Source organism: Talaromyces amestolkiae (assembly GCF_001896365.1).
Source record: "Talaromyces amestolkiae strain CIB chromosome Unknown scaffold18.1, whole genome shotgun sequence".
In the NCBI taxonomy this organism is placed as follows: Eukaryota; Fungi; Ascomycota; class Eurotiomycetes; order Eurotiales; family Trichocomaceae; genus Talaromyces; species Talaromyces amestolkiae.
Window position 1 is genome coordinate 753,398 of NW_024468054.1, and position 27,190 is coordinate 780,587.

General features: G+C 48.0%; 12 protein-coding genes across 12 annotated transcripts; 6 read left to right on the top strand and 6 right to left on the bottom strand.

The window, feature by feature from the left end:
- Nucleotides 1-237: 237 nt before the first annotated feature.
- On the bottom strand, nt 238-2,694 carry BHQ10_008322 (uncharacterized protein; the record flags this gene model as incomplete). Its single annotated transcript, XM_040881115.1, has 1 exon — nt 238-2,694. One exon carries the CDS (start codon nt 2,692-2,694, stop codon nt 238-240), a length of 2,457 nt encoding a protein of 818 aa, XP_040736824.1.
- A 2,618-nt stretch (nt 2,695-5,312) lies between these two features.
- BHQ10_008323 (uncharacterized protein) lies at nt 5,313-6,614 on the top strand (the record flags this gene model as incomplete). The annotated part of the gene is made up of 1 exon (XM_040881116.1): nt 5,313-6,614. One exon carries the CDS (start codon nt 5,313-5,315, stop codon nt 6,612-6,614), a length of 1,302 nt encoding a protein of 433 aa, XP_040736825.1.
- Nucleotides 6,615-6,892: 278 nt separating this feature from the next.
- On the bottom strand, nt 6,893-8,608 carry BHQ10_008324 (uncharacterized protein; the record flags this gene model as incomplete). The annotated part of the gene is made up of 7 exons (XM_040881117.1): nt 6,893-7,000; nt 7,121-7,340; nt 7,388-8,000; nt 8,053-8,083; nt 8,133-8,297; nt 8,360-8,450; nt 8,505-8,608. 7 exons carry the CDS (start codon nt 8,606-8,608, stop codon nt 6,893-6,895), a joined length of 1,332 nt encoding a protein of 443 aa, XP_040736826.1.
- Nucleotides 8,609-11,783: 3,175 nt separating this feature from the next.
- Nucleotides 11,784-12,602, top strand: BHQ10_008325 (uncharacterized protein; the record flags this gene model as incomplete). Its single annotated transcript, XM_040881118.1, has 1 exon — nt 11,784-12,602. One exon carries the CDS (start codon nt 11,784-11,786, stop codon nt 12,600-12,602), a length of 819 nt encoding a protein of 272 aa, XP_040736827.1.
- A 297-nt stretch (nt 12,603-12,899) lies between these two features.
- Nucleotides 12,900-14,055, top strand: BHQ10_008326 (uncharacterized protein; the record flags this gene model as incomplete). The annotated part of the gene is made up of 5 exons (XM_040881119.1): nt 12,900-12,968; nt 13,023-13,044; nt 13,104-13,172; nt 13,234-13,325; nt 13,381-14,055. The coding sequence occupies 5 exons, from the start codon at nt 12,900-12,902 to the stop codon at nt 14,053-14,055; spliced, it is 927 nt and encodes a 308-aa protein (XP_040736828.1).
- A 114-nt stretch (nt 14,056-14,169) lies between these two features.
- Nucleotides 14,170-14,979, bottom strand: BHQ10_008327 (uncharacterized protein; the record flags this gene model as incomplete). Its single annotated transcript, XM_040881120.1, has 1 exon — nt 14,170-14,979. One exon carries the CDS (start codon nt 14,977-14,979, stop codon nt 14,170-14,172), a length of 810 nt encoding a protein of 269 aa, XP_040736829.1.
- A 605-nt stretch (nt 14,980-15,584) lies between these two features.
- Nucleotides 15,585-16,097, top strand: BHQ10_008328 (uncharacterized protein; the record flags this gene model as incomplete). Its single annotated transcript, XM_040881121.1, has 1 exon — nt 15,585-16,097. The coding sequence occupies one exon, from the start codon at nt 15,585-15,587 to the stop codon at nt 16,095-16,097; it is 513 nt and encodes a 170-aa protein (XP_040736830.1).
- Nucleotides 16,098-16,237: 140 nt separating this feature from the next.
- BHQ10_008329 (uncharacterized protein) lies at nt 16,238-17,236 on the bottom strand (the record flags this gene model as incomplete). Its single annotated transcript, XM_040881122.1, has 1 exon — nt 16,238-17,236. One exon carries the CDS (start codon nt 17,234-17,236, stop codon nt 16,238-16,240), a length of 999 nt encoding a protein of 332 aa, XP_040736831.1.
- A 546-nt stretch (nt 17,237-17,782) lies between these two features.
- BHQ10_008330 (uncharacterized protein) lies at nt 17,783-18,684 on the bottom strand (the record flags this gene model as incomplete). The annotated part of the gene is made up of 3 exons (XM_040881124.1): nt 17,783-18,357; nt 18,432-18,450; nt 18,505-18,684. 3 exons carry the CDS (start codon nt 18,682-18,684, stop codon nt 17,783-17,785), a joined length of 774 nt encoding a protein of 257 aa, XP_040736832.1.
- Nucleotides 18,685-19,685: 1,001 nt separating this feature from the next.
- Nucleotides 19,686-21,229, top strand: BHQ10_008331 (uncharacterized protein; the record flags this gene model as incomplete). Its single annotated transcript, XM_040881125.1, has 3 exons — nt 19,686-20,231; nt 20,287-20,552; nt 20,605-21,229. The coding sequence occupies 3 exons, from the start codon at nt 19,686-19,688 to the stop codon at nt 21,227-21,229; spliced, it is 1,437 nt and encodes a 478-aa protein (XP_040736833.1).
- Nucleotides 21,230-22,511: 1,282 nt separating this feature from the next.
- On the top strand, nt 22,512-23,831 carry BHQ10_008332 (uncharacterized protein; the record flags this gene model as incomplete). Its single annotated transcript, XM_040881126.1, has 1 exon — nt 22,512-23,831. The coding sequence occupies one exon, from the start codon at nt 22,512-22,514 to the stop codon at nt 23,829-23,831; it is 1,320 nt and encodes a 439-aa protein (XP_040736834.1).
- A 666-nt stretch (nt 23,832-24,497) lies between these two features.
- BHQ10_008333 (uncharacterized protein) lies at nt 24,498-27,134 on the bottom strand (the record flags this gene model as incomplete). Its single annotated transcript, XM_040881127.1, has 17 exons — nt 24,498-24,539; nt 24,582-24,717; nt 24,766-24,879; nt 24,940-24,994; nt 25,071-25,164; nt 25,219-25,387; nt 25,447-25,501; nt 25,558-25,636; nt 25,692-25,812; nt 26,087-26,164; nt 26,219-26,262; nt 26,323-26,364; nt 26,434-26,494; nt 26,565-26,602; nt 26,663-26,685; nt 26,738-26,834; nt 26,913-27,134. The coding sequence occupies 17 exons, from the start codon at nt 27,132-27,134 to the stop codon at nt 24,498-24,500; spliced, it is 1,470 nt and encodes a 489-aa protein (XP_040736835.1).
- Nucleotides 27,135-27,190: the final 56 nt, after the last annotated feature.

Consider the following 27,190-nt stretch of genomic DNA (forward strand, 5'->3'; position numbering starts at 1 on the left):
ACATATCATAATTAAACTAGAATTGAAATTTAAGCCGACAGTAGCATAGCTAACAGCTATCAAATATGGACATAGAATCGAATCATAAAGTATCCAGAACCAAAAACCGAGACAACCGTACCAAAGAACCTACTCCGAACATTCCAGGTATGCCAGTATACAGTAAACAAGAGAAAGGAAAATTCAAAAGAATGCAACGCTTGAACGCAAAGGATATCTGACCATCTGACAAAACATCTATTTATGCTCCTCCTCAACCGCAGCTTTGATCTTGGTGAAGAACCCTGCCGGCCATCCTGCCAACTCTTCCTCTTTGGGCACGCCACGAACGCGACAGTGATTCACCACATTGGTCAGTATACGAGCAATCATTTCTTGCGTCACGGGGACGGTGCCCTCTAGCTGAGCTTCGGGATACAAGAACGGGTCACGATCGCTGAGTAACTCTTCAGTCGTAGGACGGAGGGTTTGATCGCGCTGTAAGCACCGTTTCATCGTTCGCATCAGACCAGGTGGAACAGTCTTGCCGCCGATTGCAAATTGAGGAAATTCAATGGGGATTTTCGGGTTTGGTATAGCCATAAGTCGTTCGTAGTATTTGGCGATTCGCGCAAATGGTGGCTGTCCATAGACCATTTTGTACAAGATACAGCCCAGACTCCACACGTCGCTTGGTTTGCCGAGTTTCATCATTTTACCAACGCTGGCTGGTAGTCCGGATGCTGCGTTTGAGTCGATGAGGGCCTCGGGTGACATGTAGTTCGGTGTGCCAACTTGTTGCTCCCGATGCACATTGACGGTGTCGTCAGAGATCGCATTGGCAATACCAAAATCAATGAGTTTCAGCCGTCCCTGGACCAGCAGGAAGTTTGCCGGTTTGAGATCCGAATGAACGATATTATAGTTGTGCACAGCTTGCACACACTCCAACATCTCCTTCCAATAGAAACGAGTGAAACTGGAATCAAACACAGCGTCCTCCGCATTTAGTCGATATGTCAAAATCTTTTCCAAATCGGATTCTCCAATTTCCATAAGCACGCTCAAAGTATGTTTCTCCATGTTGACTTCCCAATCGAAAAGACGCACGACTCGATCAACGTTCTCCAATCGCTTCAACAAATCAATCTCTCCTTTGTAACCCGCTAGAGTAACACGATCGACATCTTCCAAATTAACTCGCTTCAAAGCAAATATCTTGTAGTTTTCGGCCATCACACGGTAGACACGAGAGGTACCTCCACGCCCAATACAATCCATGCGAGTGAAAGCTTTGTGGTTGATTGTCACTTGGCTGCGCTTCTTTCGGGATTGCGACGTCGTTGTTGCTGCGCCTCCTGTCGCTGTGGCAGTCTCCAAAACAGACATCTTAGGTGGTGGTGGAGCTACGGTACGTGGAGTGTTGTTGCTTCGTGATGTGAGCGGCTTCCGCGGTGAAACTGTTGCGGGTGGCAGTTCGCGTTCCTTATTATCATCGTCATAAATGACCGCATACTTCTCAGGCTTGTCCAGAAGACTGAGACCGGATGGTTTGACTCTTTTGAATGTTGGTGGAGGATCGTTCTCTTGATCTTGAGTAGATGGTAGAGCTGGAGGGGGAACGCGGTATTGAGGTTGATCGCTCTCGGAACCTTCCGTGGTTCCAGGAGTTGATCTAGAATGAGAAGACTTTGGCGAAGCCGGCCGAGAGAAAGGCATGTCAATCACACGAGGTGCAGCCGGTGCAGGTTTTTCCAAGATTCGTGGATCGGAGTCTATCCACGACAGTTTTGGTGAAGACGTTGTTCTGGCAAGACGGCTGGAACCCCCGTTTTCCTCTTGTGCGTATCGTGGAGAACTTTCTCGCATCTCTCTTTCTGGAGTGTGTCTGTCGGACTGGTGGTTCTCGTCTACTTCTTCACTTTGCCTGCGTAGTACTCCACGTCTAGCAGGGCCATTAAGAAAACTGCCCGTCAGTCTGCCGACGCGCTTTACACGAAGAGAGCTATGCATGCCGGTTTCTTCCCCAGCGCGACTTCTCAATACCGAAGAAGCACCTAAGCGAGGCGCATAGTCGTCTTCTAACATCGATCGCCTTTCATTGCTCAAAGCTTCTGCAGACTTTTGCCCACTCAGACCTTCTTCGTTAGTCGACCTGTGGCTTGGCGAGTTTGATAGTGGTGAACGGGTAGTGCTTCTTGACCCGGTGATACGAACGCTACGCGTTCGTGGTGCCGGCGTAATCAAGTCTTTCATGTAGCTTTGTTCCTCGGAGTTGGAGCTCTCAGGCTTCGATGATGGTAGTCTTACAGATCCAACCCGGACAATCCGCGGAGCAGGACTGCCAGTTGACGAATCATGCGGAGAAGCCACTCGAACGTGTCTCTCCGGTCGCACAGATGCAAAGTCTCTGGCAGCAATACTGAGTCGCTTTGCACTGGTCTCTCGCGATGTTGAACCCTCTCCAACATCTCCCTTCAACAATGCCTTTACCGAAGCACTGAACTTGGGTCCTGGAACCGGTTCGTCGTCTGAACTGTCTCCATCATAATTTTTGGGATCTGAAATATGCTCATCCGCAAATCGTGTGTGGCGCGTCGCAGGTGAGTTGCGGCCCGGCTCTTGTCGCAAAAGAGAGGACCTGGATGCTCGATGCTGCACACCGCCGGCCCTGTGAGCAGACGATGTGGGTGTTGGTGATGCCTCGGTAGCCATTGTGAAAATTTCCGACGCGTTTGCTTATTCATTCATCGCATATTCCAAGTATACAGGCCCAATGCCCTGGTGGTGTGTATCCAAATGTGTCGTGTAAGAATATAGTGTATACATGAATAACATTGAAGATGGAGCTCGGCCGTGGCCCGTAAGCTCTAGCGTCGAGCTAAGTCACGTGGCTTCAAATCATAACATTGTTGTCATGGCAACGCTTAGTCATGTTGACGCAGTCGCGATCGGAAATTGTTTGTCACTCAACTTCAACTTCAACTTCGACAAAAGTTGATAATCATTTTCTATCCCTATCATCATACTGACACGATAACGTGTGTGAAGCTCAGACAAAACTCTTGTGTATTAATCGAACTCAAAACTTGCTTCATCCTATATTTACTACCGACCGAGCACAATCTATTGACCGCTATGATGTTTCCAAAAGACTATTTTTTTCTTTCTTTCTTTGTTACAACAACCCCAAATGCTGAGTACTCGCTCGTTGTGTCAGCGAGGTCTGAGGTCGGGTATACTTTGTTTCTCTCCAATTTGAGACTGTAATTTCATACTACAAAGTTTACACTGAATGCTCCGATGGGACTATGCAAACTTACCTCACAGCTAGAATATCCATGGATGTATCCCGGATAGCCGGCTAACAACGCCCGTCGTCTAATCCGTACAATACGTAGCACCATGCTTGGAGCAAAGGCGAAATAAGAATAAGAATTGAAAGCGCGCTCCTCTTGTCTCGGCTGACGCGAAGCCTGCTCCATAAAGGCTACATGCTAGACCAACTAGGGGCTCCGCACAGCCTCAAAAGTTGAAACGAAACACAAAACAGCCAGCAGATCCACACCTGCGTTGACCACGGATGCTCATCCCGGCTGCGAAGCCGTCATGGCCGTTGACTTTAATTTCGTTCCCGAGAGATCGACATCCATAACAGTCAGATATTAATATTGGCGTACTGTCGGATGAAGCGGATTGCTTCCGGTCAGGCTCTCTAGCTGTCTTTGTTCAACAATGTTGGACCGTAGACTCGGGACTGAAGAGTGAAGTCCAATACAGCCGACTCCATCAGCCCAAAAAAGGGGTCTGGAAGAGTGGCGTCCGTCGCAAACACGAACAGTTCATGAGAAAGGCAAGTAAGTTAAAACTATCGAACGGCGAGCGATTTTCAGGAACAACCCACTCGGCCAATCATCCGCCTGCCCTGATCCGGGCTCCATCGGCCACTAAACTGCATTTAGATGGCTCGTTTGGCCTGGTGGGTTCCTCGGTTCTCAGTCCTTATCCGACTCTCGTATTCATGCTGCACTCATATTCAGAAGAGAGGAGACACTGCTACCTCGGTCTGTTTGCAGCCAACTACGGAGTACACGAAAAACGCCACTTTCAATACCAAGAATTGTTCAAGACTCTGATTCTGATACTGATGCGTCTGGTAGTTATCCTCTGAAGCAACAATAGGTGCTCACAATACTGAGTCAAATGTCAGTCAAAAAAAGACCAAGAAGAAGCAATCTGATTATCGGAGAGAAACAAACAACTAGATCTAGGCCTTGGTGGCTATGCTATGCTACTGTTCGCCCAGTCGTTTCATGCTTAGGAGGAATACTGTTTCGTCCTGAGTCAACATCCACAGTACCTCCGTACAGAACCATGGATGAGATGCTTCATCTGAATATTGAGGTCATCATGTGAAGTTAAAGTTTGTCGCATATCACATTTTCAAGATGAGGGGATCAGATCCGAGCATGCGTAGGTTGAACTTTCTATGTACAAAATAGGGTTTTCCGGGCCCTGTCTCAACATGTCTCATAAACTCCTAGAAGCTTAGAAAGGCTAGCAGACACGAGCAAGCTGCAGTAGCTCACTAGCTGCACGGCGGAGACATGAGCAAACTTGGTTTCTGTTCCCCAATTCAACCTCCACCTGCGCCCCTGATAAGGCCCCTGATAGGCTTGTATCCTTAAGTCGCCCATTAAGTGAAACGAAACTATCAGAATAGGGCTCTCTTGTACGGAGCAAGACTCAGTTGAGTTGTTGGACAGACGAAGAGGTTCCACCTTTTTTTTCCGAATTAGTAGACTTTGTTCAATTGGATATCGTTTGACTCTGTCATGACCCACTGCACTCCGTAGAGAGCTAGCCCTAAGTTATCGATCACAAGCTGCACAACCTTGGCTCACCTCAGTCACCTCGCTCATGACTCTGGACCATGCAGTTAGATGCTCCGTGCTCTGTCTAGACTGGGATGTCACAAGTCAAAACTAGATGCCACTAATGTATCATACAGCCATACTAGGAAAGACATGTATTCCTGTATCAGGGCTTTATGGATCTATGGTCATGTCTAGGTAGAACCCCCTTAAGTATATAAAGACGATGTTATACCGTCCTCTATTCATGTTTTTTTCTGTCTATCCAACCATCCATCTCCTTCCAATTCATTCGTTCTTCGTTCGTTCACATAGATCAATTTGATCTGACATTCGTTTGACTGCGTCAACATCCACAATCGTTTAAGCTACTCAAGCTATCCAGTCTTTTCGGCCCATACCATACAACAGAACAAAACCGACTTACGTTAATATCTCCTTTCCTATTCATAAATCAAAATGCGTTTCGCCGCTATCGCCATCTCGGCTCTGGCTACATGTGCCTTTGCCCTCCCCTCAGCCCCAGTGCCTGCCGTCCTCCACCATGAGCGAGGCCTCATCTCCGACGTGCTCAACCTCCTCAACCCCTCCGACCTGCTGAGCGGTCTCTCCGCCGAAGGCGCCGCTGCTTTCGTGGGTGCCAGTCTCGGCCTCAAAGCCGACCTCATCGATGCCGACGCAAAAGCCAAGTTGAGCGTCTGGCTTGACGGTGCTGACATCGACATCGACGCTAGCGTCAAGACTTCCCTCAAGGGCTGGTGCTCCGGCTCCTCTGCCGAGCTAGATATCGACGTGATTGCTGCAATCTCCCTCTTCGCTCCCTGCGCCGTCGGTATTGCTGCTGAGGGCGGTCTCGTCGTCGACGTCAACGGTATCTCGTCCGTCGGTGCCGCTGTCGGCGTCATCCTCGAAGCTTCTCTCCAAGTCGAACTACTCGCTTTCCTCACCGCTACCCTCGACCTCGATTCCGAAGTCAACGTTGCCCTCCACATCTGCGCAAACGGCGGTCTCGTTACCGCTCTCACCGCCGACGTTAAAGCCGCCCTTACCGCCTGGCTCTCAAGCTCTGACTGCGGTCTTTCTGCTGCTCTCAAGGCTGCTGTGGGCCTCTGGCTCGAAGCCGAGGTTGGCGTTGGCGCAATCGCGATTGGAACTGTGTCTACCGCTGCCTCCATCTCTGGATCTATTGGTGTCTCTATTGATGCCGCTGTTGACGCCGCCGGTCTTTTGTCTGCCACTTACATTAGCGCCCTCGAAGCCTGGATTGCTGGTGAAGTCAACCTCGACGCTGACATCAAGGCCATTCTCGAGATCTGCGTTGGCGCCAAGGCATCTATTACTCTCGACATCGAGGCTGTTGAGAAGCTTACTGCTTGGCTGTTGAGCACTAGCTGCTCCCTGACCGTCGAACTCAAGGCTGCTGTTCTTTTGTGGTTGCACGTTCGCGTTACCGAGGTCGCGACCATCTCCGTCCTCGGTGCGGCTGATATTGCTACCTTGACTACGTGGATTGCAGGCGACATTGCCGCCGATCTCAGTGCTGTTGTCAAGGGTGTTATTGGTGTTGCTATTGCCGGTGAGGCTGTTGTCAATGTCGCTGTTGACGCTGTTGCTGAGCTCATTGGTGTCTTGACTGGTTGCGTCAGCGGTGTTGAGATCTCTGTCGATATTCAGATCATCCTTGGAAAGTGGATTTCCGGTGAGACTTGTGGATGCCACTCCAACGACAAGAGGGGTCTTGTTGGTCCTGTTCGTGTTTAAGTGAAGCGTCGCTGTTGTTTGCTTTGTGTTAACATCGTATAATACCTTGGTGCATGTACAAGCGACAGTAATGTGGTATTAGTTAATATCTAATGATAATATCTGCGCATTTGTTCCTAATGATATTAATGTTCCAGTATAGATAGTAAAAAATAAATATATCTTTTGTGAAATGCGCTGGTGAACCAGTAACATGATCTCGATAGCAATCTCTGATTTCGATGGGTGCAGAAAATAGCAGCTCATGGCTGACCTACCAACCTACCTAGCTAGGCGACCTACGTCTTGTCGTTGGACGCCCTACGACGCATAGCTTTCAGCTTCTCTTTCAGCACCCTCTCTCGAAGCTCGTTCGCCGACAGGCGGAGTTTGGTTGGTCCTTTGGCCTGTTGCATTATCCATTGCAATCAGTTTTCCTGATATAATAAACAAATGAGCCAATTACACAACCATACATCATATTACCCAAGCAACATAACAATTGATTGGAGAAATTAGGCACTTACGTCGCCGCCATCCCGCATTTTGACGTCCTCCGCATCTGCAGGGGTTCGTCTCTCTGCCTGTGGAGATTCTGAATCATATCGTCGCTTGCCGGCTGGTGCATAGCGCTGAAGCGAGCGACGTCTTTTCTTATCGCCCCTTGGGCTCGGGCTGCGGGAGACACTGCGAGAAACAGAGCGATCTCGTCTGGAAGAAGTGCTCCGGCTCAATCGGCGGTCGTCTCTAGAAGATCGACCTTTTATAGCAATATCAGCCTTTGATCCTCTTACTTTACGATCCAATTGACGAGATGATGACCGCCTCCTACGATTCCTGTTGTCCGGCTGTCGAGACCTTGAGCGAGATGCAGAAACCGAAGAGGTGTTTCGTCTAGCTCTAGGAGGAGAACGGTCATGTCTTCTACGAGTTCGTGGCGGCGATGGTGAACGTGAGGAACTGCGCGAAGAGACTGACGAATAGCGTCGGCGGGTTCTTCTGGGACTAGGTGAGCGTGATGACGATTCATTGCGGGCAACAGATCTATTTCGATCATCACCGTGTGGTGGGCTTCGTCGCCTGCTTCTTTTGTGATCCCTTCCATCTGGAGACGGTGACCTGCTTGCAGATCGGGGGCGTCTCCTGTTGCGTTCATCTGAGCGGTACGAGCGACGAGGGGGTGATCTGGACAGAGACGGTGAGCGCGATACTGAACGAGATTTTGGTCGAAGACTTCGACGGCTTTGCCGATTGCCTCGCGGTACGTAGGAATCAAACTCTCGGCGCGAAGGTACACCACGTCGGTCGGGGCTGTGACGCCGAGGAGACCGCGAGCCTCTGCGGTACGAGCCCCGGCCACCTCTATCATCACGGAATCCTCGATTTCGATCCGACTTCTCTCTTTGTCTGATAGATTCTAGTTCCCTTTCGCGCTCGCGTTCTTGTTCTTTTCGCCGACGTGCTTCTTCAGCGGCTCTTTCTGCGTCCAACTGTTTAAATCAGCAAAAAATTCCAAAGTAGCTTGCTAAAACGGCTCACTTTTTCTTGTTTCAATTCTAACTTCTTCGCTTCCAATAACTCCTTGGGAACACCTTGAGGACTTGATTGAGCGCTGAGGCATAGGTTCCACAGCTCCTGGCAGAACTTGGGCGTGTCTTTGTCCAGGAAACCAGTCAGTTGAATTTGAAGAGCTTTTATGTCGGGCTGTAGACACGCGGACTTGTCAGTATATAGCTTGTGGTTTATAGCTGATGCAAGCAACTTACATATCTCGAAGTCTCCAACAAGCCAAAACAGAGCTCAATGATCACGTCGTCTTCGTCACCAAGTAATTCCGAAAGTTTTCCCGCAATCCATCTATCCGCAAAATTAATCATGGTGGTCCTAAACTCGGGTTGCAGCTTCTCTCACTTCTTCATGACCTCTATATTCACCTTGCTCATGTCCACTTTTTTGCTGAACTCTGGCGGAAATTTGGTCTGCTTCAGCAGCTTAGCATCCACATTGCTAGCCATTATGAAGATATATAAGCTCTAAGGGAGCTTGTCGAGTCAATGTATTCAACGAGTAAGCAGATAGCAAGTGAAGAATGAACAAGATATAGTTAAGGCTGGAATTAACGATGCCGATCACAAGAGTCAATACGACAATGGCAGAATGTAGATCGACAGTCACCGCCTTTTCGAGCAAATCACATGACTTTTTTGCACGTTTGTATGGTCAACTGGCAAAAAGATTAGGGGAAAAAAGAAGAGAAATCGATCCTAGAAAAGAAAGATGCTAATTGACAATAGAGAAGAGAATGACAAAAGGATATATGATTGTGTACAGCATTCAAGCATCCAACTCCCTCAACACCCGATTCACATCCTCCCTTGCTCGTCTCAACCCAGCGTCAACAACAGGTTCAGAATTCGGGTCACTACCCATATGCTTGACCTTGACTCCATAATGGAGATCTACAAGCTCTTGTGCTCTTGAGAGCTCGGCGTGTTGGTCTGATTGTTGTTGGTCTCCAGCCGTAGTCGCCGAGGGGTCTGTTGGTTTTTGGACGTTGACGAGAGCGAGGGCCTCATTGTGGCCCTTGATGAAAGAGTCAGTTATCAGGTACAGGTGATATGATTGTATTTGAAGTAGTGTTTGATGTTACTCACACAAGCTCTCAAGGATGTGAGATCGGAGAGTACTTCGGCAACTTGCATCATGAGAAATTACCAATCATAGCCCGGTAGGTTTCGTAGTCAGTATTTGCTTGTGTAGCTGTGAAACTCTGGCCAAAATCCACAAACGGCCTAATTTCAAAAAGGGGGCACTAAATTTTGATGTTGTTGACAGCTTGGAAGTTGATGCGGTAGAAGACCTACTTTAAGGTATGTCTTGGCATCTTGAAATGAAAGTAGAAATACAAGACATGAACGTACCACAAACATTGAAAGATCTACAGTTGGTAAAATGGCTCTTGTGATTGAATCCTTGCAATTGAATCCTTGCAATTGAAGATTAAATATCTGACAGTTTACTTTTAAACTACATGCAGTGTAAATTCACTATTCCGGTCGCAATACGTTAGATGATCAAGAAGCGTACGGCATTTCTGCAATTGCTGCTGAGCAAGTACCTGCGAAGCATCAGGCAAGCACGTTCTTAGCCTCACCTCATACCACTGCATAGCTGCCTTTACGCTGAAAATCCCTATTGCAGGACCAAAACTTTGCCATGCATTTTGGCAGCAGAAATCGGCCCATACGGTGACTTTATAAGCCAAACTCTCGGCCTCAAACTCCAGGTTGTGGACAGACATCGGGTGCGATATCTCATTGCAACACATATTAGGATAAGGCGAGACAGAGAATTTGTCGTAAATGTTTATATATAGTGTAAGCGTGACCGCCCAGTTGAAAAGCATCAGGCGTGCGGACTGGAGTTCGTCGAAATGAGTGCTAGTAGCTGGGCTACGTCTGCTTGGATATCGATGAGCCCGAGGTTGAAGGTGATCTGTACTATTCATCGATGTCCCACTTGAAGAAAATGTGTGTGGTGGTCCTTGCGCTAGGCGAGGGCTGTTGAGATTCTCCCACACTTTCAACCTATGTATGAGGTTCAGAGTCTGGCGAGCGAGTCTTTCTAGAAATGTATGCTCATATTGTGCGAGACTATTACCAGTTGTGAGACCATCAATCTGCTCGAGAATACCTGGAACTTCCGCGGCTAGATCCAAGAACTGATGATAAGAGTTCTTTGCGCCTTGAGGCCAAGGAATGTCGATCCACTCTGCTTTCGAAAGAAAGGTAGATTTTCGAAGAGTGAGGCTTCGCAATACCTACATAAATTAATCTTTGCCGGCAAGAAGATGTAAAGATATTGAGAGGACATACACCAATAGTCCTATAAAAATAGAACAGCTGAAAGCCAAGAGGATTCGTGAATATCTGAGGGCCATAAAGCTGGAGAACAGTCTCTATTCCACTAGCATGAGCTTCCCAGCCTGTGCTGGACTGAGTGCCAAACTCGAAAAGCTGGAGGCAACAATAAGTGTCTAGATAAGTTGAGAACCATGGCGTAGCCTACCTCGTACAGGAGCAGCATCATAATAGTCGGCAAGAGCTCCTCAGTATACTTTGAGCCTCTGAGGAGACCCTGCGCGCTTGATAAAGCACTGCAATAGAGACTGCGGCCGCGATAGAGTGCATCGTTGGAGTGCACTTCATGTCCAATCCAACCGTATCCCACGCCGGCTGCAGCTAGAGACAGGATATTCGAGCACACAGATCCCTGATAGAGGGACAACAGCCATGCCAAAGGAACGTCCTCGGAAGCTCGTTCAGGCAGGCAAAATGTGATAAACGAACTGAATGACTGGTCATAGAGTGCCTTGTTCACAGCATGTGTGAATGACCGAAGCTCCAGCAGATTATCACTAGCCAAATACTCAGTTCCCTGAGTATATGGTACATGTATACCATGTTGAGCTGAGAGGGTTGTCAATGACCGGCTATGCTGCGCGTGGCCTCGCTGTTGATGGTGCCGCAGCTTTTTTGAAAAGGTGCTCGGAGAGTTATTCCGAAACCTTAAAGCACGATCATAGCCTTCGCAGTTCCAGGAGCCTCTAGCGCACTGGTTACATGCCGGCTTGCCGCCATCACACTGGGTAGAATGTCAGCGCTGGGCTAATATATGTGCGATTTCAGGAGCGCTACTTTGATCTTGCGTCTGCGGCATGTGTGACATCCTTTTGAGCCTCCTGCGACGCCGGTCATTCCATCGAGACTATTATGACATCCTGCAGAGCACTCAATAACGAAGACCAGGATAGAACTGGGATTTGATTGAAGTTGAAATGTGACGTCGGACAAAGAGAGAGTCAAAGTGCACGACCAGTTAGATTGCACAGAATATACAATGTCACGCTAGTCCGTTTCGAGAGAAAAGATGCGAACCGACCAATGTTATGCCGCGTCTCTACACTCCACCATGATCAGTCTATCGCGACATTTCCACCACCTTCTGAATGCGACAATTTCTCTCGGATTTTTGACGGCTTTAATGACAATATGCGAGATCTCTCTTTCATCGAAATTGAGCTTGCCCCAGCGTCTGTGCTGTCTATAAATACAGCGAGTCTTCTTTCGTGAAAGGTCATTCGTCTACTAAACATTACAAGTAACCTCTACATATAATCTTTACTGCACAATGTCTTCTCCTCTTTACAAAAAGGCTCTCATTATCGGTGCCACCTCTGGAATTGGCGAGGCTCTAGCCATCAAACTGGTCGCCAACGGCAGCAAAGTAGTGCTCGTTGGCCGACGACAAGAGCGACTCGATAACCTCGTCAAAAAACTCGGATCAGACAAGAGCTCAGCGGTGCCCTTCGACATTACAAAGCTACAGGACATCTCTGCCTTTGCGTCCAAAGTTACCTCGGAACATTCCGATATCGATGCCATCATTCTGAACTCTGGAATCCAACGATCGTTCGATTTCGCCAAACCAGAGACTGTTGATCTCAATACCGTGCAGGAGGAATTGACGACAAATTATACCAGTATTATACATCTTACAATGGCGTTCCTGCCATTTCTACAGGCCCAGAAGACGACTACGCACCTTATTTATATCAGTGCCACGTTGGGCATCATCCCGACCTTGATCCGCACGGGAGGATATAATGCTTCCAAGGCTGCGTTGCACCATTGGCTGCTCGTCTTCCGCGAACAGCTCAAGCAACAACCAGATAATCAAGTCAAGGTAGTCGAAGTCTTCCCACCCGCAGTGCAGACAGAACTACATGATGAACGTCACCAGCCGGATCTCAAAGATGGCGGCAAAATTGGTATGCCGTTGCAGGCATTCATCGACCAGACATATGAGGAATTGCTCAAGGGTGATGATCAGTTTGGTATTGGGATGGCCAAGGGAACTATTGATGGATGGGAGAAGGAGCGGGTGAATCTTTTCCATCAACAAGTTCCGGTTGTGACCAATGCCTTGAGCCAGTTCCTGAAGAAATAGTTGATTAAACAGCATAGTGCAATTTATCGTTTAAGTTTGATATGTGTCTCCTAGAATATCTATTTATACAATCGGCATGTAAGCCGATACGTAGCATCCCCCGCCATCACGTGGAGCATCATGGTCCGAATCGGCGCCCCGCGGCCCGCAACCAAGCAGATTTATGTATCCGCGGAGTCAGCCAGATGATCTTGCTATAAAAACTGTGTATACTACTTCTATCTCTTTCGCAAATTATAGATCTGTTTTGCTTCTCTCGTACGTTCCTTCCATTGCGCAACATATCAATCAGAGACCATGACGACATCCCCGCAATATCTCACTGGTAACCCCGCAGCCCTGAATGAGTTCATCGATCGTTTCGACGTGAGTTTTAGCATGACGAGTGCACGATCGATTACTAATTCTTGCCATTGATAGACATTCCTTTTCGACTGCGATGGTCAGTAATTTGCCATTTCAATGACAATGCTAATGCGTCTTTACTGATCCGTATATAAGGCGTGCTTTGGTCTGGTGACCATACATTCCCAGGCACAGCTGAGACGTTGGAATTGTTGAGAAGCAGAGGTACGATTCCACTAAAGGCACCACAGAAACAACCAGACACTGACATATCTCGACCGCGAAGGAAAACAGGTCGTCTTCGTCACCAACAACAGCACAAAATCGCGAGCAGACTACAAAAAGAAACTCGACGGACTGAACATCCCAAGCAACGTCGTACGTTGACCATCCCTTATTGTCATATCCAACTGACCCTCTTTGTACCGCAAAGGAGGAAATCTTCTCCTCCTCCTACAGCGCCTCAATCTACATCTCCCGCATCCTCGAACTCCCCGCCAACAAACGCAAAGTCTTCGTCCTCGGCGAAACCGGCATTGAGCAAGAACTCCGCAACGAGGATGTACCCTTTATCGGCGGCACCGACCCGGCTTTACGTCGCGACCTCGTTCCCGAAGATTACAAGCTAATGGCAAACGGGGACCCGTCCATACTCGACCCCGAAGTCGGCGTTGTCCTCGTCGGACTCGATTTTCATATCAATTACCTCAAGATGTCGCTTGCATTCCAGTACATACACCGCGGCGCAGTATTTCTCGCCACAAATATAGACAGCACACTACCCAACCAAGGCTCCCTTTTTCCCGGCGCAGGCTCGATTAGTGCACCCCTAATCATGATGCTAGGTAAGGAGCCGATTGCGCTCGGGAAACCGAGTCAGGCGATGATGGATGCCATTGAGGGCAAATTCCACTTTGATCGTAATCGCACTTGTATGGTTGGCGATAGGACCAATACGGATATCAGGTTTGGTGTTGAGGGAAAACTGGGGGGTACGCTAGCTGTGTTGACGGGCGTATGTACCAAGGATGATATTCTGAACGGGCCTATAAGACCGGTGGCTTATGTGGATAAGTTGAGTGACTTTTTGGGTGCGCAGAGTAAGTGAGTATAGATGGATACAGAGCTAGAGTCATACATAGATAGCATATGCTTTGAAAATAAATCGTCGTCTGGTTATATTTTTGTGTCTACATACAAAGTACCTCACCGGACGGGGACATCACGATGAGGTGGGAGAGGGCTCTTTTATAACGCTTGATCCGGCTCTCAAATCCCGGACGTGTTCACTATCATGCATAACGTAACCCTTCAGCTCCCACATCGCCAGCATCGCATCCACCGACTTTGGCCCATCCGCGCGGAAAAACAATGCTTTCTCGGCAAACCGAGGAATCGCTTCTCGAAGTACCTGACGATCCGAAGCCGACAAGAGGGTGCTTAGGTCAATTACTGGCACGGTGGATTGTGTCTGAGGCAGAGTGAGATAATCCGGAAATTTCGAGTCAAAGGGGTCATTTGCTTCCGAATCCCCTACAATAATCACAGCCCCCGTCCTCATATTCTCCATCTCAAGATTTCGCAACCCTTCAACCACAGCAGATAATGACAGATTTGATACATCCAAAATTCGCCATTGATCAGCCCTTTCACTCTTTATTTGCTCATACCGATAAGCCTCCTTGAGACTCTTCACAACCTTCCTTCGCAGATACTTGAATACCAAATCAGTCAATCTCTCCGGTAGCTCCACTTTAGAGATATCGGCACTCGAACGCATCCGCCATTCGGAAGGCACCAAGTGAAATGGTTTCACCTTCCTAGTCGAATTTCTCGCGAGAGGTGCGTACTCCATCAGAAGCGCCCGCGTGAGCATCCGCATAACGGGCGGTTTCCTATCATCTGACGATCCCTCAAGCGTGGTGGTATCTGATGAAAGTTTGTCTTTCACTAATTCAGCTGGCATCCACCATATACTAGTCCTTCGCACTCTCCCGTCTGTAGCTTCGTCGATCCGTCGTACGAGGTTCATTTCTGTCAGGAATGCTTTTGGTATACGCACCGCTGTCGCCGAGCAGTATCTGAGAGGCGAAGCGAGGGCGACTGCCCAGGGATTGTCGCGCAGTCGAGCATCATCGGCTTTCGTGCCTTGTGGTTTTCGGGGTCGGTGGCCGATTGGGCGTGTTTCGGCTAGTTTGAAGAGGGGAGATTTGGGGAGGGAGTCAGATGGGCGAAGTCTTTCGTTAAAAGTTGGATTTTCTGTATTCTCGGGTAAGGAATCATCTTCGTGGTTGTTGTTGTGTGTACTGTAGGTCCGGAGATTGCGGAGTGGTTGGTTTGTCGATAAATTTCGTTTTCTGTCGACTCGACATGACTGAGCTTGCGTTGAAGGAAGAAACAGCTTAGACAGAACCTGAAGCCTCCATTTTTTATAAGAAATCTGTGACGCGCATGACATCTCGCAAGATAGAATTCGTTGGCACATAATCTCGGAGCTCCCCAAAAAAAGCTCATGAAATTATTTGGGGTCGGGGAGAGCTCCATTATGCTCTAGCCATAAGTGGACTAGTTTCTTGAATATCAATACGCCTCCGCTGCTGCCTTACTATACAATATCAAGTTCGTACCCATCTAATAATGATGTCGGAACAAGCAGCACTCGAGCGACGCTCGGATGATATGACACAACCTGAAACATCTCAAAGCCATGACTCAGACGATGAGCCCATGGTCTACGTGACGTCCAAGGACTATGCGACGATTGCGCGCCAGACGCGCGATCGGCTCATCGCCGAGGGCGCCGACCCTGATTCTGTCATCTTCCAAAGCGATTTACCAAAAATCATCCAACGACAAGAAGGAGAATCCCGTACCGACTTTGCAAAACGGTTTAGCGCCACGATGAATGACATGATTAAGCGTGGCGTCCTTATCCTAAATGATACATGTACTGCGGATGTAGTGGCTTCTGGGTTTAGATTCCGAGGTGGAAGACGTTTTGATTTAGGTCCACGGTCGGGTGCGACAAAAAGAGAATTTAGAGAATTCAGTAAATGGTTTTCGGACAATGCGAATACAGGTGAGGTGCCTGAGGTGCCGGAGAAGTGGTTGAAGTTTGAGATGCACGCCGAAGAGAGATCTGGATCGTGACGGCGAAAGCTCTTGCGCTTCTGAGAAGACCTTGTTTAACCTGTTTCTATTGTGTTCTTCTTCAATTGCTTTGTTTAAATTTATACTGTTCTTCTCAGACTTCACTAGACCACGCCTGAGCCAAGGTGGACATTCCCCAATCATGATATACCCCCAACCAAAGCATCCAAATCAAACCCCAAAGTCACCGTCCGCTTATGAAACGTAGCTCCCAGCGATCTACAAACACTCTGACTCTCTAGATTATCAGCAGCTACCTGCGCGAAACACCAGTCGCTCTGAATCTTCCTCTCTCCTCCAACAAGACCATCACATAGATCTCGGATCACTGCACCGGCAACTGTTTTTGCTAGACCTTTACCCCGATGCTCTGGAAGGACGTAGAGCGTTGTCAAGGATTGGTCGATTGATAGGTATGCCCATGCAACAAGCTCCTTTCGTGCAGTATTAGCAGGGTTTGTATATAATATTGCAGCGTTGTGATTCTCGAGCAAAGTTGCCGGCTGCCTCTCCACTTTGGACGTGACAGTTACCAAGTCTATCTCGTCGAACGGGACTTTTCCGAGTTCATATCCCCGAGGAAGTTTCCTGGAGGCCAGCATATCTTTCACTTGAGACGTGGAGAATATCAACTCATCCCATTCATAGCGATATTCCGGCTTGACGGCTAGATCCTCTACAAGGATGTCCGCGATCACTTCATGTGAGGCCGTCAAACGAATCGTGGGCGAAAATGGATAGTTGAGTGGTTTCACATCTGCGGTCAAATAGCTCTGTCCAATGAGATGGATGGTTCGTAGCAGTTCACGTAGTTGGTTGGCTAATACTTCTCGAGATTCTTGTGACAAGTCGCTCGGTTTGGTATCTCTCTGACATAGTGTATTGAAAATGGCGATTTGAGACTCCTTATGCCTTGAGCGGTCTACAAGTGAGACTGTTACCGAATCCTTTCTGTTTAATTCGGCGGCGTTTAAATCGTAGGTTGGAGGAAAGCTTGCTAGAAGTAGAACCTCCCGCTCGGGGATGTTTTGAGGTGATTGGATGCGTTGGTAGATGGGGATCGAGGTAGGGAAATGGTTGCGAAGAAATTGCTGAACTAGCGAGGGGTTTGAATGTTTGAAAAATTGTATGGATGTCATATTGATTCAGCACGAGCTAAAAATCTCAATTGAGCGCATACTAGTGCATATCATCAGAAAATAACTGGTAATATAGGTAGTTTCGAGTAATGTTACTGCCTTACAGCGGAGCTTGAACTAGCACAGATGACTCATCGGATCGCCATGTTTGACCACGAGATACGAAAACAAACATCAAGAAGGGGACCATATTCTCAAGTACGGTGAAGTTTGGGCAATTGGATATGTGCAGGTGATGAAATCGAGTCCTTGAAATAGCCTTAAAGGAGGTACTTTCAGATACTAGCACCCAGCTGAAATACGTTTTTCATTCTAGGTCGGAATAAAGGCCACATGCACCATTGAATGCTCAAAACTAATGGTACAAGCTCTGACCTCAGTAGTAGCCAGATCGCAGATGCATGTTGTATTGTCTCTTTCAGAGAAGAGAATGCCTTGAGACGAGAATCATAAAGTACATCGCTTTGCAGCTTGAGTAGTGAATATGCGTCATATCATGCCGCGTCAATAGTATACAAGCCATTCATGCCTTCCTGATCATGAGCATCATTTAGTAGCTTCAGTCTCATTCTCAGGCTTTAGCCTTCGGTCCAAGATCTCATCCACAATGCCCATCTCTAGCGCTTCCTGAGCGCCCATGAAATAATCTCTCTCCATGAGCCTCTCAATCTCGTCCAACGATAATTGTTTCTGGCCAGTCAAATGTCTTTGATATATCTGATTCAGCTGTGTCCTTACTCGCAGGATCTCCTTCGCGTGAATCGCAATATCGCTAGCTTGTCCGAAGTATCCACCCGAGGGCTGATGGATCATGATAGATGAGTGTGGTAGACAATACCTTTTACCGGCATGACCACCGCACAACAACAAAGATCCCATACTAGCCGCTTGACCGACACAGATGGTGTGCACAGGCGACTGTATGTATGTCATGGTGTCGTAAATCGCAAGTCCAGCTGTCACCGAACCTCCGGGAGAGTTGATGTAGAGATAAATCGGCTTTTCGGGGTTGTCTGCTTCGAGGAAGAGGAGTTGAGCGACAATGGCGGCGGATGTGGTTTCGTCAACTTCGCCATTGAGGCAGATGATTCGTTCTTTGAGCAACCGGGAGAATATGTCATCTTTCAGCGCATGCATTAGCTTGGGTCGCGTTCAAAGGTTGCGGAGATGTAGTTTGGAGGGGTGTGGTGCTTACATGTATGCCATCCTCCGCCCTAGTCTTTCATCAGCAAAAACAAAATCAATGTTTGAGTAAGGCCTTCACGTACTACGGTCTCCGTCACGAATGGTGTAGGCGTCCATCCCCGAGGGGCCGTTCCTGACAGCTTCGGACTCAGATTCGAAAATGCTCTTAATCTCGACGAGGTAATTTGTGACTGTAATGTAGATCGGAAAGAATTTTGCCGCCCAATGGCGCCTAGCAATCTGAAAGGTCGTGAGGGATTCATTTTGCGATTGTGTGAAGCTGCGTAGACAAGCTAAGTCTGTGCAAGCTCACGAGAGCTCTGCGCGGGATGTGTCAATCTGACAATTTGGTCATTCGGATGTATATTAAATTGTGTGAACTCTCGAATAGTCAATTCAAACACTCTCGGGCTTGATAGTAGCTATAAAGACGCTGTAGCCAAAGCAATGTCGCTGAATCAGCATTGTTGATGCCGTCGGGGCAATTACTGCCTGGAAGGTCACGTGAATTTTCTGCCTTATCTGCTCGCACGGACCCTGGGCGGTCAGTCCTTATCGGGCGGTGAGTGAAAATTTAGAAAATTAATTCCCCCCGGCAACTCCACCCAGCCAGCCCGTCCCGAGATTTTTTTTTTCCTGATAAGAGCTCTGCTTCTCCCTCTGTAATCTGATTTTTCTCATCTCTCTTCATCTTCATTTTTGTCTTTTCATTCTCAAACTTTGAAAAAATCAAATAGGATTCTCTTCCTATTATATCAAAACAAGGTAAATACCATCCTATCTCTACATTACTCACAACAAGGTACTCCAGATCACTTTGTGGGCTGTTATCACTGAGGGCTGTGGGCTGCTGGTTTTTGCACATTGCTTTGTGTGGGCTTCGTTCTATCAAGAGGGCTTCATCATACAAAGAGGATTGCATTATTTCCTCGTCCGTCTCTGTGGGCTTATGCACTGTGGGTTCTGAGGGCTACGTTCCTTGTGGGCTGTACCTCGTGGGCTGTACCTTGTGGGCTGTTCCTTGCGGGCTGTTCCTTGAGTGTTATCGGTTCTTGCATTTATTTGCTACCGAGAGTCGTTGTTGCGTTCCTGTGGGCTTGAATCTAATTTGTGGGTTTTGTCAGATATTAAAATCTGATTCTGTGGGATTTTTGCCGCGCGTTCAGAATTTTCCGTTGATCAATCACATCAATCAGTGTGTACTCCCCTTCTCCTGTTCTCACCACTTTCATGGTCTAACTAATCACTCTCTTTAGATAACAAAATGTCCAAGACGAAGTCCGCTACCAAGGGCAGCAAGGCCGACAAGGCTACCGACAAGGTCCTGTCCAAGGTCAAGGATGCTGGTGTCACAAAGGCTTCTCAGTCCCCCAAGGCTAAGAGCAAGGATATTGCTCGCAAGGTGAAGGCCAAGGAAGAGAAGGCCTCTCGCAAGAAGAAGGAGCCTACCCCCAGCTCTGAGTCCGAGTCCGACTCTGACGAGGAGATGAAGGAGGCTTCCTCCAGCGAGAGCGAGAGCGAGAGTGAGGAGGAGAAGGAGACCAAGAAGCCTGCTGCTAAGACCACCAAGGCCGCTGCCAAGAAGGACGAGTCTTCTGATTCTGAATCCGAGTCTGAGTCGGAATCTGAGGATGAGAAGCCCGCCCCTAAGGCTAAGAAGGCTGCTGCCAAGGAGGAGTCTTCCGAGTCTGAATCCTCTGACTCCGAGTCCGAGGAGGAAGTGAAGACTGACAAGAAGGCCGCCGCTAAGGAGGATGCTTCCAGCGACGAGTCCGACTCTTCCGAGAGCGAGTCTGAGGCTCCTGCCAAGGTTCGTTAATATTGATTCATATACATTACATTCTTGACACTAACAATTGCGGCAGAAGGCTGAGTCTGACTCTGAGGATGACTCTGACTCTTCCGAGTCTGAGGAAGAGAAGGAGGCACCCAAGAAGCGCAAGGCTGAGGAGGAGCCTGCCACCAACTCCAAGAAGTCCAAGACTGAATCCGCCGACAACTCTCCCAACCTTTTCATCGGCAACCTTTCCTGGAACATCGATGAGGAGTGGCTCCGCCGTGAGTTTGAGAGCTTCGGTGAGCTCAGTGGTGTTCGTATTATGACTGAGCGCGAGACCGGTCGCTCCCGAGGGTGAGCACTACTTTTCCATTCTCTATGACTTTTGTACTAATTGCTTATACAGATTCGGTTACGTTGAGTATGCCGATGCCTCCAGCGCCAAGGCCGCCTACGAGGCTAAGAAAGACACTGAGCTCGACGGCCGTACCATCAACCTCGACTACGCCAAGCCCCGTGATGCCAACAGCCAGGCTCCCAGAGAGAAGGCCCAGACCCGCGCCCGATCATTCGGCGACCAGACCAGCCCTGAGAGCAACACCCTTTTCATTGGCAACCTTGTCTTCGGTGTTGACGAGAGCGCTGTTCGCGAAGTTTTCGAAGGCCAGGGACAGATCCAGGGAGTCCGTCTCCCCACCGACGCTGAGACCGGCCGCCCCAAGGGTTACGGTTATGTCGAGTTCTCCTCTGTCGATGAGGCTCGCCAGGCCTTGAATGACCTCCAGGGTACCGACATTGGCGGACGTGCTATCCGCCTCGACTACAGCACTCCTCGTCCCCAGGGAGAACGCCAAGGAGGTGGTCGTGGTGGTTTCGGCGGCCGTGGTGGCCGTGGTGGCCCTCGTGGTGGTGGTGGCCGTGGTCGCGGTGGCTTTGGCGGTCGTGGTGGCCGTGGTGGTGCTACCGGTGCCAACTCCACCAACCGTGGTGGTGTCGGAGAGTTCTCTGGCAAGAAGATCTCTTTCGATTAAATGTTTAAACGGTAAGTTGTAATCATGGCTGTTACTAGTAAAGACGGCCGTTTGTTTGATGCATGTACGCTGGAATACCTTTTCGCTTGTGGGATTATCGGTTTTCAAAAGTTTGTCATTGCTATTTGTAGGTTTTACGGACTGGGTGTTATTCAATACATTTCACGACTTCATATTTATACTTTATATGCTTCATGCTTCATATACTTCATAATACTCCGTACTTCGTTGTCTTTGAAGATCAACGATCATCAGCGGGCTTGGCGCCGTGGCACATGACGCGAACAGCCAATAATGCCTAATAAGCTTAACCCCACGCACCAATCATTGGCTATATGCACGCGACAAGCACGCAGCCCCGCATGCTTATGCTGGCTCCACCGTACAACTCATCTCTGGATGCACGTATTTCCACAAACGGCCCCAGTATATCGCGATCCGGCAATCTTCAGCCCGAGAGACAAGGCATCCGTTTTTTCTTCCCCTTCACTACAACAGATTCCCTTACAACTACTACTGAAAGGGTGCGTATCTTGCATAAAGTATATATACACGGTGCACTGCGATCCGGCAATACCGAACATCAGACACTGCCAGACAACGTGACTTCCCAGCGTCATCACACCTTGCTTGGACGGTCAGGTGTCCGGATTGGCTGGCTGTGGCTGTTCAGTACAAGGTTCGCTCGTGCTCTCAGCTTGTGAATGACATCCACCCTGTTTCTCTCGGCCATTTTGTCTCTCCATTCTCTTCTACTATCTGTTTCTCGTTGACAGCATCGAGGACAACCACGAATATATGTGTACTGCGATACCACTACCACAGTGATACCGGTCCCCGCGCGCTGATAAGATACTGACAGGGTTGGCATTGGACACCGCTACTATCTGCCCCACCCCATCAGGCCGAGAATCCATATCCAGCGAAACACTCATACTTCTTTTCTGTGCGACTACCTCTTCCTGTGCCTGGGGAAGAGGTTATTATATTTATTGCCTTCTTCATATACATCGAATTACGAGTTCAGCATTTGGGTCTTCATCGCTTCGAAGATGCAGTCTCATCGGCATGACGGATATGGTCACGATACCACAGCGACTTCAGAGAGCAGTGCTGCCTTGTACCGGGCACGGGGTGGTGCTTCATCGTCGCGAGACAGTCCTCTCGGGTCACGAAACCCTAGGCCACGGTCTGAAGGTAATTATTCTTTTTCTCGATTCTCTTGAACCTTTTCAAGTTATTCCTGTAAACAACCACATCCTGCAAATTTGTTACTATCAAGATGGACGAATCCTATCCTACAACTCCCTCATCATCGCCCGATGGACCTTACTTTAACCCTTTTGATCTATACTCACTTCGATATTATATAGACTCGTGGATCGAAGTATCCTCTCAACCGTCTACGTCTTCACTATCGTCGGCTGCGACCACCGACGACATTATCACAACAGGACTCCGAGTAGAGCGATCAGATCCACGCATCTCACAGCTTCGAAATAAGCGAAGACGGACAAAGCAACATATATCTCTGCTGCAAGACTCCTCGCGTGAATCAAGCATAGCTGGCAGCAGTCAGGATGAATACGAAGAAAGTGACAGCGAATCTGATAAAGTCATGAGTGGTTCTAACGAAGACGTCACGGCACAATCGCGAGGTGATGCTCTCCTCTTGCGCCACGGATCCATGTCGGAGAACACGTCGTCAGGAGAGGATGACGAAGATGATCGGTCAACAGCGTTGGGACCACGAATAAGTTCATCGCCGTTTGTTCCGCAACCGAATGCATTCTCTCATGCTCCACAATATTCTCGATCAAGATCATATAATGGCCCGGAAACTACACCAAGTCTTGTCTCAAATAGTAGCCAAGCTACTGCTATACGGCACAACTCAAGTTCAACCGTTCGAAACACTCGGAGGAGCAGTCGCACGCAACATGTACCATACAATATGATTGCTCCAAGTTACCAGGCAGATCACGACGCTGCCCTTCGCGCCAGTCTGTCTACGTTACTGTCTCTTGGTACAGCAGTCCGCGGGGCACCAAAGAACGATAGTCCACCTACGCCTGCTGGCCCACAAATTGCACCAGCATCCTCATTTCGTGTCGTTTCCGAGTCAGTCGCCATGGGCGAAGAAACAGATGACGCCGGTCGCGCACCAAGAATGAACCCCGGAACCCCTCGAACAGACGTCCGAAACATGCAGCAACCCAAACCCCCTCGCTCTATCTCATCTTCAGCACCTTCCAAAGGCAAGAGGAAAGCGTCCAAGGATCGCGGCTCATCTCATGCAGCCGCATCAAAGAAATCACATCAGACTAGCATGAGCGGTTCTGTAGTCGGTGTCAACCCGACTTTAATGACATGGGTCATTAGTGCCGGCGTCGTTGTGTTATTCTCGGCTATCAGTTTCTCAGCCGGATATGCTCTGGGACGCGAAGTTGGTCGAACAGAAATGGGCATGGAATCGATGGTTGGCGGGGGCATGTCAGGTCAATTCTCTACATCGGCCAACTGTGGCAGAGATGCAGTGAAAGGCAGCCTCAAGCGATTGCGTTGGGGAGGTGCTGCCAGTGGCGTGAGTGTCTACAACTGATTTCTTATCGTCTTACGGAAAATTCGCTTGGAGTTTGGTGTTTGCTTTTGAATATTGATCACCACACTCGATGACCCAGACATCGTTCTTTGACTTTCTTTTTCACAAACCGAATCTAGTCATGATTGACGAGTCACATGAGATATGTCACGAGGTTGGATGACGCATTGTTAGTGGTTTCTCTTTTGAAGGATCATTTTGACACTCGTTGCAACCACTGTTATTGAAGTATAATCTATACCCAGTCCCATTATTTTGTATTGATTTTATGACTTGATGTTCATGATATTTGATAATCTAAAAATGGAATATGTCAAGTAATTTAAAGAGTCGTATGTCGTATCATGTTGAGAGTGAAGTTGTACATGAACATCTATCAGTCTATTAGACACCTACGTACTTGATCTTCCCTGATGCGTGAAGGCTTTCTTGCTCCATTTTATTGCTCACTCCCTTGCCGCTTTTGCTCCTTGAGTAGGACTGAGCATAATGTATACTTTGATAGTGCTGGTATTCTACTAGATTCCTACTGCTAAGTAACTGAAGAGCATTTAGCTTGCCCAGCCCATATCATGTTATATACGGATTTCTTACTGAGCTTACCACTATGCCTCATGCTATATCATACGCCATCATTTTAATGCCGTATTTGTGTATAAATACAAATCATACAGCCTGTTCAAGATTAATCTCGACCTGCGCCTTGGCCTGATTTTCAGTAATGTAGAATCCTTCTGCGTCACATCATACCTCGCCTTCCATTGTGCCAACTCCCTTCAACTCTACAACAAGTCGCATCTGCTCCTCGGCGGCAGTGACAGTCTTGGACCACCTCCACGCTGGGATATTGCGCTCATACAGCTCGTCGATTTCCGAGACAGAGCGGCTTCCGTATGTCAGAATCATGTTTCTTGAAAAATTTAGGGTATCATACCTTCTAGTCTCTGGGAGATAGAGCCACATTAGGACGCAAATAGGAACTGAAAAGGCGCCATATACAAAACCTGTCTTGAGACTAAGCGCGAGAAGCATCGGTGGAGTGGCATAGCTATGGCATAGGGTCAGTGACGATGTTATTGTTTAGGGAAATCAATCACAACGATCTTACCAAGTAGCAACGCCAACGATAGAGTTGGTAAGAAACGTGATCGGACCAGTTTTTACTATGTGGAATGTCAGTAAGAGATGGGACGCGGAAGTGAAGAATGTAAAGCCGGAAAAAGAAGTTTATAAACTTACCTCTAAGAAGAGCAGAGGGCAGCTCAGCCGAAAAAAGGTAGTACGACATGATTATTATTTGAACTGCGAAGGTCCAGAAGCAGCAGATTACGAGCTAAAGGAAGAGAGAGTCAGCAAATTAGTTTCAAGATTCCAGAAGGGAACGCACCAAACCTGTGCCAGCTTTGGCGTTACCATTCGTCGCTCCAGTCCAGTACAGACCGCCACAGAGAAAGAGAATGACACAAACGACGGTCTGGCAAGTATTGATAATAGTGCGTCGACCGAATTTGTCGGTAGTGAAAGACCAAACCAAGACAGCGAGGAGGTTGACACAGCTAAATAAAAAAGTATGAGTTATGTTCACTGATTGGTGAGGGAATTCAGACTTGCTTACGATATGATAACAGTGCCGAGAAAGGGATCGGCCAATCCAGCAAGTGAGAAAAAGTCTGCTATATTAATTCTGTGTTTTTTTGAAAGGGGAGAATGAAACTTGATAGCTTACAAGTTGAGTAGGTACTGATGATGGCAAGACCGGCGAGCTGCTGTGAGACAGCAAGTAGCATCACAGTCAGTGTTCGTTTCTAGAATTTTGTTAACTCTTAATTCTTTTCCTGGATCACTGAAAGAGCTGCAGACCAGGTTCAGACCCTTGAAGATGTCAATGTATTTTGGTTCATCTTGCAGCATGCTCCTTTCATGCTCGATGGTCCTCACAATAATTCCGTATTCTTCTTCTATATCATAGCCCTTGACACCACTGTAAAGTTGTCTCATGCATCTTAGCGCCTTATCCTTATTTCCACGACGTGCATGAAACCACGGGGACTCTGGTATAAACATCCAACAAATGATCATGAGTCCAACTGGTGCCCATATGATACGCATTGCTAACAAATAATTATCAGGATGCTTTTGGTTGAGTTGTTGCATCATCACGGAACAGATAATGCCACCAATGTTACTCCTAATAACTGAATCAGCTTGGTTGCGGGTGGCTGGAGAGTCATTGGTGATAAAGAAGATTGAATTACCAAACAGCTTGGAAAGTAACCATGCCACCTCGGATCCTGTTCGGACAAATCTCCATGATGTAAACCTGGCATGTAACCCTAAGATATCATGAGCAAAGACTCTCGCAAATCTGATGTGGGATAAGTACATACTGGAGAACCCCAATACCAGCACCATTGCAAAGCTTAGCAAGGGCCTGTGGCGAGGTTTAGCATGCCAATCTTATCACTGATTCGAGTCGACCATTGTGACCTACCCAGACAGATGGACTCCTGGCAGTATTGAGAAATACACAGCCCTGAAACGACATGAGCTTATGCTGTGATATACCTCATAATTACAATAATCTTGTAAGCCAAGGACTTACAATGACAAGCCATGCCCATGCGACATAAAGCGACGTCTTTCGACCGAATCTGTCCGCAAACCTATTTCATGTTGTTAGGAGTCTTGCAGATCTGCAACTGACGCATCATAAGATGCAAGGTTTCCCCTCACCAGGAGATGTAAGTGAATGTCACCATTTGACCGACGTTCTAGCCTCAAAATGAGCAATCCATGTGGTGAGTGCGGTAGGAATGGGTTGAGAGACATACTAGAAGCGCACTCCAGGTGGAAACTATATCACTGTCAGCGCACCCTATAACAAGTTGATTATGTGTATAGCGTACCCCAAGTTGGATCAAGTGCTCTGACACCAGAGTCACCTTTGTTGCCAAACTGCTTGATGAACCCAGTGTTGGCGATAATGCTACCTCCTGCACCGAGCTGAAACATACAGTATTAGCTGCCAATCCAATAGCCATGCCCATAACCGTTTTCTCGTCTAAGTTGTATGCGACTCACCTCGAAACCTTCACAGACATAGCCGGTGTAAACAGCGAGTGATATGAGGATAACACGTTTGAAAGCCCATAACGTCTGTGGTATTGACAGCTCATCGAAGGTTGATTTTACAAGATTAGGGCTCTCGAATTCGTCAATTTTCATATTTATTTCTTCTGTATTTGTCGGCATGCTTTCAAGATGTGACGCATCCTCCTTCTCAGATTGCATAGTGGTAGCCATCTATATTGGACTGTCTTGACGAAAAGTTGTCGTAATTTTTGTATCGTCAAATTGTC